Raw genomic sequence first — 12,536 nt, forward strand, 5'->3', positions numbered from 1 at the left:
TTCTCTTCTGCAGACTAAATAAGCCCAGTTCCCTCAGCCTCTCCTCATAAGTCATGTGCCCCTGCCCCCTGGAGTTGGCCTAAGGGATATGATAGCTTCACGTGTTGAGTTCAATGGAACCAGGGTTTGCAAATTTACCTTATATTTTTAGCCTTCATGAATGTGAAGAGACTGAAGATGTGACCTGAGTGGATCTGATGGAGTGATATCTGCCTGAGTATGCAGAAAGCTTGAAGAAATATCCTGAGAGGTGTGAACCACCCCATATATCCTAATGGCTTGTTGTCATTTTTAGGTTTCAGAGTCCATCTCCAACATATTGACAACTGAAAATGCAGGGACAGTATAAAGGAAACTGAATTTAATATAAACAGAAAAAACACAAGGCCTACTGCACTGATTTGAATTATTCATTTTCATATTTAATTCAATGATGTGACCACATGCCAAATCTGAATTTAAGCTTCTGTAGACCTGACAACTGCCTCCTACCTGCTGTATCTAGCTGCACCGGCTTTTGGTCTGGCAACTCCATCAAACACTCCACATCTTTTATGGCTTCCTTGTGCATCCTTAACAAAATGTGTGTGTGCAAGTTCAGGCCACGAGCTAGATAGATGCACAAACGTCTTGTAAATGGCTCTTTGTGAAAGAATTGCAATTAATATTAAATAGCTATTCCTATAATCTTGCAACGGTATATTTTCAATCCACTGCAAAGTGACTTTAAAAAATAAAGACAAATTAAGATTTGGGTTTTATTCCTGCCCTGATTTTTTCCCTAGCTCACTATTAAATAGCTTTGCATTCATGACACCTCTGGAAACACTTATGACTAACATGCCTCCACTGTGAAAGATGATTGTAAACAGGCTCCTGGGCCTGAATTTTTGTTGTTCTGCATCTCGTGCAGGCATTTATGGTGGTACAAAGTGGGTGTGAAATGCCCCCAGGTCAGCGTGTGTTCATGGGCTATACACAGTGCAGGGTGATGAAGAATCAGGCCTGCTTTGTACTGAATGGTGCACCTAGAGGCCTGGCTTTTGGCTAGTCAGCTTTTGCTCCTGCACAGCTCTGATTGGTGGTCAATCATACAAAGGAAAAGAGCCTTTTGTGGAGCCTTTAATGTGTTCACAAGACACTATGATAATGTTAAAAATTATGTGCCAGGTTCAGGTTGTTGTGCTAATTGGTCCCATTGCAAGCCGGCGGAGAGGCCAAGCAGCGAATGGGTTTATCCTCTTACTTCTGTAGCATAATCCCTCCTGGTCAGGGCTGAGGGATGTGGACGTCAGTAATTTGGGGTGGAGCTTGCACTACTGTGGTCCTGTCAGATCTGTTCTGGGGTTAAATAGAAGGCTTCAGACTCCAGAGCTGCCAAGCCAGCATTGTTCCCCAGCAATACGTTATCAAACATTACAATGAAACCAAAAAATGAGACCAGATGGATCCTGGTGAAATAAGCATGTTTAAAGGACCAGACTCAGCCGAGGGTCTATGCTGGAGCAGACCCTGAAAGGATCCTAGTAGTACAAAAGTAGGCACAACCACCTACCACATGCTAGGAAAGGGAAGGAGGGGCTGTAGAAAGCCAGCAGAGCCCCAAACGTGTGAAGCCCAGAGCAGAGAAGTGGTCACAGGAAGAGCTGCTGGGAAACAGGCTGGGTCCGTTATTCCCCTTGGCAGATTTTTAGGCTCCTCCTGAATAGATTTTTAAAGCTTCCCTTCTAAGTGGCAGCTCCATGAAAAGACAAACTTGATATTCTGCTTTACCTGGAGAGGAGTCCCCGTTCTGGGCCGCACAGGGCCTCACTGGACTGGCACGGTATATACTCTCCCCTGCACTGGCTGAATTCCACAGCGGGAAGCCGATGGCTTTTGGTCCCGACAACCCTTGTTCTTTCAGACTCACCCCCTGCCAGCACGCACAGTTTTTAGGCTGTTATCACCAAAGTCTATGGCGCTGCCTGCTGTCCTGCTAGTTTGCATGGCATGTTGCTGCTGGTGACACTCATACACCCTTTGATAAAGTAACCGCCAAAGCTCCAGTCCCTCTGTGAGCCGTGCTGCAGACCCACTTCGATCTGAGACATTCATTAGTGTCGTTTGCCAAAAGGTTTATGTAACAGATGTTACAAAGCAGAGAGAGAGAGAGAGAGAGACACACACACACACACACACACACACACACACACACACACACACACACACACACACACACACACACACACACACACACACACACACACACACACACACACACACACACACACACACACACACACACACACACACACACACACACACAGAGCAATACTGGAAAAGCTAGTGGGGTGATGGAGGGAGGATATTCCGTGGGACTAAAGTAGCTCAGAGACCCAGCTGCATCTGCTAAACAGCAACTAATGTCTCTGTGTGACCATGCTGTATTTTCAGCTCGTCATCATGGCTGGGACCGTTCTGCTCGCCTACTACTTCGAGTGCACTGACACTTTCCAGGTGCACATCCAGGGTTTCTTCTGTCAGGATGGAGATTTGATGAAGCCTTACCCAGGAACGGAGGATGAGAGCTTTATTTCACCTCTGGTGCTGTATTGCGTGCTGGCTTCGACCCCGACAGCTGTTGTAAGTATCGAAACACTTTCATTCTTCCATGCTGATGCAAAAAAAAAAGACAAAAGATCCCTGTAATCTCTGATTTTCCTTTTCCTCCTCTCTTCTTATCAACTGTAATTGATGTATGTTTCTGTTGTAGCCCAAGAAAGAGAGCAGACTCATAAAATCCGCATCAGTTATCCACAGAGGTTCTGGTTAATTCTAATACTGTCAAAAAGCAAATGAAGCTGCCTACAGTTTAAGAATGTACAGTAGCTAGCTCACTTAATAGTGGTTATGAATTGCATGTTTCCAGAGAGGCCCCCAAATGCAAAGATTATGTGTTCTTGGCAATAAAATAACCGTAATAAAATTTGAATCAGATCTGAAATTATACTGCCAGGACTATTTGCTGCTATTCTGAATGGACTGCTGAGGACTCAGATAAGGGGAAAGCTGCTTTATAATGGTTTCTAGTTATTGACAAGTGCAAATGTGCTTTATTTGTATGTGTGTTGCTCTCATATACACAGACATACAGTTAACTCTCTTCTTTACCTGTTTTTCTTTTATGATCCCACAAAACAATAAAATCAGCCCCCGTGCCAGTTATATATGCTAAAGCCGTTTTCAAGTTGCAGGACACCAAAAGCTCTAAACTGCTTCTTAAGTCATTCTAATCTCAAAACATTGTGTTCTTCATTCTTTTTTTTGCACAAAAAATAACAAATATAATTAATAGCCAGCTTTCGTTAAGAATCTAGCTAAATGAATGCAATTTAATAGATATTGTCCTTTTGTGTGTCTCTTTTTCTGCAAGGTTATTAACTCGTATATGTGGATCTTTAAGACGGTGATTGCAGAAGTGTATGTCATTAAATTTCTTGGGGTTTCTTTTAGTTTATTGCAAATTTGGATCGTAATGAACTAATAGCAGAAACAGATAATACAGAAATAATCAGAAAAATAAGGGAAGACTTTCAAAAGTGGCTAAGGTATTTAGGTGCACAAGTCCTACTGAAAGCCAATGGGACTTGTATGCCTAATTCCCTTAGGCACTTTTGAAAATCTTCCCTACTAGCAATTGTATTTTCTGCATTAGCACTCCAAGCTCAATAGGTAATTTGACTTGGTCGAGTTCACTTAATGCTGCACCAATTTCCGGATTTGCAAATGAAGAGTTGCATTGAGACCAGGGAATGTTGTCACTTTACACCCATCCTTTCCACCAAATGTATTTTGGGCCACTAGGGAAGTAGCTTTTGTACAGTTTTTGTACAGGGAGGTTTAATGCACTCCTCTCTATGAATTTGATACTGTACAATTGAACCAATAGGAGACTTGGTCTTTGACTTCAGGGGAACTGGATCTGGCATGAGATAACCAAGTATTAGTACAATGCTGCTCTCTGGGAACTTTTTCCCTCAGGAGTCTTCATGTGAGCAGGACAAAGTTGCTGTGGCATTTAAAATGTTGTTTTACTGGGGAAACATTTTCCCTCCACCCCCAAGGTCAGTGACAGAGCTTTCTTTCCTCAGGGCCCTCAGCTACCTTCCTTGGTCAAGAAAGGCTGAGTGGGGTTATGTTTGGAGCCTTCAGGACTGATCCTTCCTCAATCACAGACTAATGTGATGTGTTTCTGCTGCCAGGTGTTGACCAGTGCTGCCTTTGTAGCCCTTGCCAGCCCCGGGAATGGAAGATCAGGCCTGGGAGTCAAACTCAAAGAGCTATTGGACCAGCCCTCTAAAGCCTTTTTTGTCTCATTCAGTATATTCTGGTGTCTAGCACTGGGTTCTCTTTCCCATCTAATCTCAAAACAGAGCATGTGTCAGGCGCTGTCTCATTTCTTCAAAATTTAATGGTTTGATCTGAGCGAGTTCAATACATTACTATTACATTTCTACATTCAATACACAATGAAATTAGGTCAATTTTTTAGAAGTCGATTTTTAGAAACTGATTTTATACAGTCAATTGCATATGTCCACACTAAGCGCATTAAGTCGGCGGAGTGCATCCTCACTACCGTGGCTAGCATCGACTTACAGAGCGGTGCACTGTGGGTAGCTATCCCACAGTTCCTGCAGTCTCTGCTGCCCATTGGAATTCTGGGTTGAGCTCCCAATGCCTGATGGGCAAAAACATTGTCGCAGGTAGTTTCGGGTACATGTCGTCAGGCCCCCCCTCCCTCCATGAAAGCAATGGCAGACAATCGTTTCACACCTTTTTTCCTGGGTTACCCGTGCAGACGCCATGCCACGGCAAACATGGAGCCCGCTCAGCTCACCGTAACCGTATGTCTCCTGGGTGCTGCTGGCAGACACGGTACTGCATTCCTACACAACAACAGCTACTTGCCTTCGCGGCAGATGGTGCAGTAGGACAGATAGCCATTGTGTGTCTCCCGGGTGCTCCTTGCAGACCTCAATAAGATCGATCGGGACGCCTGGACAGACATGGCTATTCTCCTCTTAGAGCACCGAATGGGAGCCAGAGACTCCAGGTCATTCTCTTCTTTAAGTTTCATCTCATGGAGATTCAGTCCTGCCTGGAAGATCATGCAAGCTGGAGGCTTCTGCCTCAGGCTGCTCTCCTAGCCGGTAGCACCACATGGTCACACCTACCCCAGCCTACCTCTTGCTCCCATGGCTCATGAAGCCTGGACAGTAGTAAGGAGCAGTTCAACTATAGGCTGAGCAAGTGCAGAATGGTGGTAGAATGTGCCTTTAGATGTTTAAAAGCTCGCTGGCATTGTTTGCTGACTAGGTCGGACCTCAGTGCAAACAACATTCCCATTGTTATTGCTGCTTGCTGTGTGCTCCATAATATCTGTGAGAGTAAGGGGGAGACGTTTATGGCGGGGTGGAAGGTTGAGGCAAACCGCCTGGCATCCGATTTTGAGCAGTCAGACACCAGGGCGATTTGAAGAGCACAGCAATGTGCACTGCGCATCAGAGAAGCTTTGAAAACCAGTTTCATGACTGGCCAGGCTTCGGTGTGAGAGTTGTGTGTGTTTCTCCTTGATATAAACCCACCCCCTTTGTTGATTTTAATTCACTGTAAGTCAGCCACTCTCCCCACTTCGAAATAAAGTAACTATTGTTTTGAAACCATGCATTCTCTATTAATTAAAAAAATGAGATAATGGACAAGGTAGCCCAGGTGGGGAGAGGGAGGAGGGAAGGACAAGGCCACATTGCTTATTGTAGCCACACTAAAAATCAAATTGTTTGAATGACAGCCTTCTGTTGCTTGGGCCATCCTTTGGAGTGGAGTGGCTGGGTGCCCAGAGCCTCCCCCTCCATGTTCTTGGGCATCTGGAGGCTGTGGAACATGTGGAGGAGGGTAGGCGATTATACAGTGGATGCAGCGGGGGTCTGTGCTGTTGGCTTTCCTGCAGCTCCAACAGACGCTTCATTATATCTGTTTGCTTTCCCATTAGCCTCAGCATAGCGTCCTGCCTCCGCTCTTCACGTTCACTTAATTCTTTCATGGCCTCTGCCACTGAATACCTCCATGCTTTAAGCTGTGCCCTATCAGTGCGGGAGGACTGCATGAGCTCAGAAAATATGTCATCGCGAGTGCGTTTTTTTCACCTTCTAATCTGCGACGGAGGGTGATAGGGGGAACGTAGAAACATTTTACGCTCTACGATTCTGGGGGGACTGCATGGTCACCTGTGCTGCTGAGTTTGCCACGCTGACCCAACAGGAAATGAAATTCAGAAGTTCCCCAGGGCTTTTCCTGTGTACCTGGCTAGTGCATCGGAGTTCAAAGTGCTGTCCAGAGCAGTCACAATGGAGCACTCTGGGATAGCTCCTGGAGGCCAATAGCGTTGATTTGCATCCGCACTACCCCAAATTTGACCCAGCAAGGTTGATTTTAGCACTACTCCTCTCATTGGGGAGGAGTAAAGAAGTAGATTTTAAGAGCCCTTTAGGTCGACGGATCGGGGTTGGTTCTGTGGACGCAGTCATTTTTAAATCGACCTAACGCGGCTAAATTCGGCCTAACCCCTACTATTAACCCCATAGTGTAGACCAGGCCTAAGACATCCTCCCCCATTTCTTTCCAGGCCACCATTTCCTACCCGCCCCCAGTACACTCAGGTGACAGGCCCGCATTTCCACTCCCAGCAGCTATTTCTGTGCACGACTTTCTCACACACCAACCATGAGAAGCATCATCTCTAATCAAGTCTCAGCAACCCCTGCCATACTGTGTCATCTCTGAACTGTCACCCACATCCCTAACCTGCATGACTTGGTCATTGTGCATTGCACTGCCTACCAAATCACCGTACGTACACATCCTTATTGATGTTTACAGCCCTTGCAGCTCCTGCAGCATGGGACGTGATTTGAAAGCCAGTGGAACCCACATGAGGTTCAGCCAAGTATCCTGTTTCTTCCATATATGCTATGGCAATTGTATCCTCAAGAGAACAACCCCAAATCAGGTTTCAGTCTCAAACACCAAACTGCTTCACGTTAAGAACTCCTCTGTGGCTCTTTGAACAGATGATGTTCAAGGTAAAAGTTTTAGGAGTGCCGGGGTTGGTTCTCCCCTCTGTGTATCTGCCTAACTCTGCTTCACATGAATGAGAGTCACATGTGCATCTAGAGAGCCTACACTCATTGCAGGTTAATCCACAGCTTCATTCTCTGCACTCTGCTATCAAGAGTAATCACTGTCGGCCCACAGCCAGGCCTACGGAGAGTGCATTAAAATCAAGGCTAATGTCAGTCCCCTTTTATAGCAATGATCCTCACAAGTGAGATTATTGCTGCTGTTTTTACAAGATGATCTGCAGGGTCATTTGATAAGAGCTGTCTGCACTAGGGGGGAGGGGGCTAGTAGACACTACCTCACTTCAGATTAAACCCATAAAAACATGACACGTGCTGCTTCAGGCTTACCAAACACACTGAATGCGCTTGTAAGCAGAGTCCAAGTCAGAGCAATGGGTCAGTTTGGCTAAGAGGATTTATTACTGTGAATCTGATTTGCCCTTATTTTATCACAGTGCCAGCACCACATGGCATGAGGGAAATAACTATTAACCCAGCTTCTTGGCATCTCAAAGAAAAACAACTGGAGAGTTTGGCAAAACCACGCACCTAGCCCAGTGCATACAATGGCATACAGCAGCCAGGCAGGCTTAGGTGTAGTCCCACATGCACATGTTTGAAAGTCCTAATTCTAGTGCAGCTTTGAAATGTTGCAGGATTTGCAGAAAGCCTGTTAGCGAATACGGCGCATCTTGTGGAAAGTTTGTTTTTGCAATCCAAGTTGGAATCAAATGGGGCTGTGACTATGGGTGGCAAAATGCATGCATAAATCCATGTGCCCTTATCAGAAACACTCTTTTCATTTGCAAAAAGAAAAGGAGTTCCTGTGGCACCTTAGAGACTAACAAATTTATTTGAGCATAAGCTTTCGTGAGCTACAGCTCACTTCATCAGATGCATCTCCACTCTATTTGGCTAAATTCAGTGCCCAATGAAGTGAGCTGTAGCTCATGAAAGCTTATGCTCAAATAAATTTGTTAGTCTCTAAGTGCCAAAGTACTTCTTTCTTTTTGTGAATACAGACTAACACGGCTGCTACTCTGAAATCTTTTCATTTGGTAACATACTGTGTGCTTTTAGCTATCTAGTACCTGCAACGGGAATGAGACTCCCCTGCTTCTGCTCTCGTCGAAACTTGCTGTTGCGCAAGTGGATCCATTAAGCTATTTTCCCTGCTGCACTGAATGTTTAATCACTAGGCTCGTGGGTTACAAACATCTTATGATGTAATATCTGACGTAACCTTTTGCTGTCTGATAATGGGAAATCCCTGCAAGGAGAAGTGCTTGCATCTCATTGGGTCACAGTTAAATAAATAAAAGGTACACACACCTATCTCAAATCTTGGAAATGCATTTTTCACCCCAGTGTTCCATTGAGGATAGTTCAAATGGTTTCATCTTGGTGTACTCAGTTGTCATTCTAGACTCTGAGTGCAATGAATTAGCATCTTCTCTGTATAAAGCAGCAGAAAAGTGATGAATGAAATGGTAATTTGCACCGAAACAAGGACAGAGGTGGCTTATTTTCTATTCCAAAGAAAGTGCTGGCATTTTTATTTCTGATTTAATAACTTGGCCTCCTCCGGATCATAAATCTTCACCTCTTGAGTCTTAACGTTTCCTTTAGCTTTGGTGTAGAAGAATCCTTCCTGGAATCATATTAACAGGAATTGTGTTTATTTTACATGCTACCTGCAGTGATAGATAGTTCCTGGCACAGTGAAAAGCTCAACAAAACAGCAGGGTTGCATCCTCATCTGGCGTAAATGGGGCCAGCTCCGTTGACATCAGTGGCGCTACACTAATGAACAGCAGCCCGAGCCCCACCGCGCAACTTAGTTTTGTGGGGGCCCCCCAATAATGTGGGACCCTGGGCAATTGCCCCACTTGCCACTCCCTAATGCCAGCCCTGATTCTAGAGTAACACAGAGCACTGGGCTGGTGTAGTAACGTTTCTTGTCAGAAGGGGGTTGCTGTGCAATGAAGTTTGAGAACCACTGGGATAAATATTAGGAAAAACTTTCTAACTAGAGTTCTGAAGCAGGTAGCAAAGTTCTGAAATAGGTTTCTAATGGAGGTTATGGAATCTCTGTCATTAGAGGTTTTAAAGAACAGGATGGACAAACACCTGTCAGGAACAGTCTAGAGTTACTTGGTCCTGCCTCAGCACGGGGGGCTGGACTTGATGACCTCTTGAGGCCCCTTCCAGTCCCACATTTCTATGATTCTATATTAGTGACCTTCCCATAGAGCTTCATGTGTGTGCAGGTAAAATAGGCTGGCACTCTATTGTCTGTGGAATATTCTGTTGCTCTCTACTGTGTTTCTATCCTTTTCTTGCAAACTTCCTTCTTCACTGAACCATGCCTTGAAGAGATTGCAGTGTACAAAGTCAGAATGCTGCTTGCCATAGCTCAAGTCTCCATCAGGTATTTCTGTTCTGGACTGAAGTTGACATACACAGAAATCACTGCACATTCAGAAAGCCAGATGTTTTTAAATTCTCAAATTAGATGCTGCGGAGTTCTAATAATCCTAATGACACTACCAACCTCTCACTCCAGTGATTTAATGGACAGATGTCCCTAGAGAAGAGACAAAGTAGCTGTGAGGATGCTAACATCATTTTCAGAGCTGGGTTTTCAAAATGAGAACTGTGTATTTGAGTTATACATGATATGTATCTCAAAATCTTAGCTGGCTTTCCAGTGATGGGGATCCTAAAAATCAAGGGTATCGTAAAAAATATCAGTGCAATTCATCTGTATGTGTAACCCACACCCACCCAGTGTGGCACTCTGACCCTCCTAGTGGTGGCTGGGTCACATACAGAAGTTGATGAGCCTGCTACAGCTCTGACTAACAAAGTTGGTTCAGAGAAGCATAGAAGATTGGGGTTGGAAGAGACCTCGGGAGGTCAGCTAGTCCAACCCCCTCCTCAAAGCAGGACCAACCCCAACTAAATCATCCCAGCCAGGGCTTTGTCAAGTCGGGCCTTAAAAACCTCTGAGGATGGCAGGGCCGCCCGGAGGATTCAGGAGGCCTGGGGTCTTCGGCTGCAGGGGTCCTTCCGCTCCGGGTCTTTGGGGCACTTCGCCGAAGACATGGAGCGGAAGGACCCCTGCTGTCGAAGTGCCGCCAAAGACCCAGTGCGGAAGAAGCGGCGGCGGGTCCTTCACTCTGGGTGTGTTTGGTGGCACTGAAGGAGCTCCCCCGCCCCCCGCCACCAAAAACTCTTGTGCGGGTGCCTGAAAACTCTCATGAGGGCCCCTGGGGGGCCTGGAGCTTGGGGCAAATTGCCCCACTTGCCCCCTCCTCTGGGTGTCCCTGGAGGATGGAGATTCCACCACCTCCCTAGGTAACCCATTCCAGTGCTTCACCATCCTCCTACTGAAATATTGTTTCCTAATATCCAACCTAGACCTCCCCCACTGCAACTTGAGACCATTACTCCTTGTTCTGTCATCTGCCAGCACTGAGAACAGCCGAGCTCCATCCTCTTTGGAACCCCCCTTCAGGTAGTTGAAGGTTGCTATCAAATCCCCCCTCACTCTTCTCTTCTGCAGAATAAATAAGCCAGTTCCCTCAGCCTCTCCTCATAAGTCATGTGCCCCAGCTCCTTAGTCATTTTCGTTGCCCTCCACTGGACTCTCTCCAATTTTTCTACATCCCTTCTGTAGTGGGGGGCCCAAAACTGGACACAATACTCCAGATGTGTATTCACCAGTGTCAAATAGAAGGGAATAATCACTTCCCTCAAACTGCTGACAATACCCCTACTAATGCAGCTTGATATGCCGGTAGCCTTCTTGGCAACAAGGGCACACTGTTGATTCGTATCCAGTTTCTCATCTACTGTAATCCCAGGTCCTTTTCTGCAGAACTGCCGCTTAGCCAGTTGGTCCCCAGCCTGTAGCAGTACATGGGATTCTTCCATCCTAAGTGCAGGACTCTGCACTTGTCCTTGTTGAACCTCATCAGATTTCTTTTGGCCCAATCCTCCAATTTGTCTAGGTCACTCTGGACCCTATCCCTACCCTCCAGCATATCTACCTCTCCCCCCATCTTAGTGTCCTCTGCAAACTTGCTGAGGGTGCAATCCATCCCATCATGCAGATCATTAATGAAGAAGTTGAACAAAACTGCCCCAGGACCGACCCCTGGGTCACTCCGCTTGATACCAGCTGCCAACTAGACATTGAGCCATTGATCACTACCCATTGAGCCTGACGATCTAGCCAGTTTTCTATCCACCTTATATTCCATTCATCCAATCCATACTTCTTTAACTTTCTGGCAAGAATACTGTGAGAGACCGTATCAAAAGCTTTGCTAAAGTCAAGGTATATCACATCCACCGCTTTCCCCATATCCACAGAGCCAGTTATCTCATCATAGAAGGTGATCAGATTGATCAGCCGTGACTTGCCCTTGGTGAATCCGTGTTGACTGTTCCTGATCACCTTCCTCTCTTCCAAGTGCTTCAAAATGGATTCCTTGAGCACCTGCTCCATGATTTTTCCAGGGACTGAGGTGAGGCTCACCGGTCTGTAGTTCCCCGGATTCTCCTTCTTCCCTTTTTTAAAGATGGGCAATATATTTGCCTTTTTCCAATTGTCTGGGACCTCCCCCAATCACCATGAGTTTTCAGAGTATGGCCAATGGCTGTGCAATCACATCAGCCAACTCCCTCAGCACTCTCGGATGCATTAGATCCGGATGCATGGATTGTGCATGTCCAGCTTTTCTAAATAGTCCTTAATCTGTTCTTTCATCACTGAGGGTTGTTCACCTCCTCCCCATACTGTGCTGCCCAGTGCAGCAGTCTGGGAGCTGACCTTATCTGTGAAGACCGAGGCCAAAAAAGCACTGAGTACTTCAGCCTTTTCCACATCGTCTGTCACTTGGCTGCCTCCCCCGTTCAGTAAGAGTCCCTTAGCTCTTGGTTCTTTTAGCTCAGGCAGTAGAGGCTCATGCTTTAAATTCTAAGGTCCCAGGCCAGGTTTGATCCCCACTGCCATTGACCTAGCCAGGGACATCACGTTGCACATCTATAAATATGGTATATAAATAAGGTAGACTTCAGCACCCTCTATCCCTTGATGCATGAGACCTGAGTAGCAACAAGACAAAAAAGATGGTTCAGGCCATTTTACCGCCCTTCAAAACTAATTTCCAAAATATGGAATTATGTGATTGGGCCAAACTCTAGCCCATGTCAAATAATCCTTACAGAATTCAAGGCTTCTACTTACACTGGCCTGTCCATTATGGTTTGACTGTTTGGAAGGAGGAGAACTTATTTCAAAAAGAGAAAGTTCTATGCTGAACTGAATGTTGGGTTGCAATAGGAAATTTCTAGCAGACA

The 12,536-nt window shown here is 45.7% G+C and overlaps 1 protein-coding gene across 3 annotated transcripts in view; it reads left to right on the forward strand.

The window, feature by feature from the left end:
* PLPPR1 (phospholipid phosphatase related 1) overlaps positions 1 to 12,536 on the forward strand; it is a 194,627-nt gene that overhangs the window by 141,428 nt on the left and 40,663 nt on the right. For all 3 annotated transcript variants that reach the window (XM_038403876.2, XM_038403875.1, XM_043514958.1), the window contains one exon: positions 2,437 to 2,625. In XM_038403876.2, coding sequence (XP_038259804.1) covers positions 2,437 to 2,625 — 189 coding nt within the window. The remainder of the gene's footprint in view (positions 1 to 2,436; positions 2,626 to 12,536) is intronic.

The sequence above is a fragment of the Dermochelys coriacea genome, chromosome 5 (genome assembly GCF_009764565.3).
Source record: "Dermochelys coriacea isolate rDerCor1 chromosome 5, rDerCor1.pri.v4, whole genome shotgun sequence".
In the NCBI taxonomy this organism is placed as follows: domain Eukaryota; kingdom Metazoa; phylum Chordata; order Testudines; family Dermochelyidae; genus Dermochelys; species Dermochelys coriacea.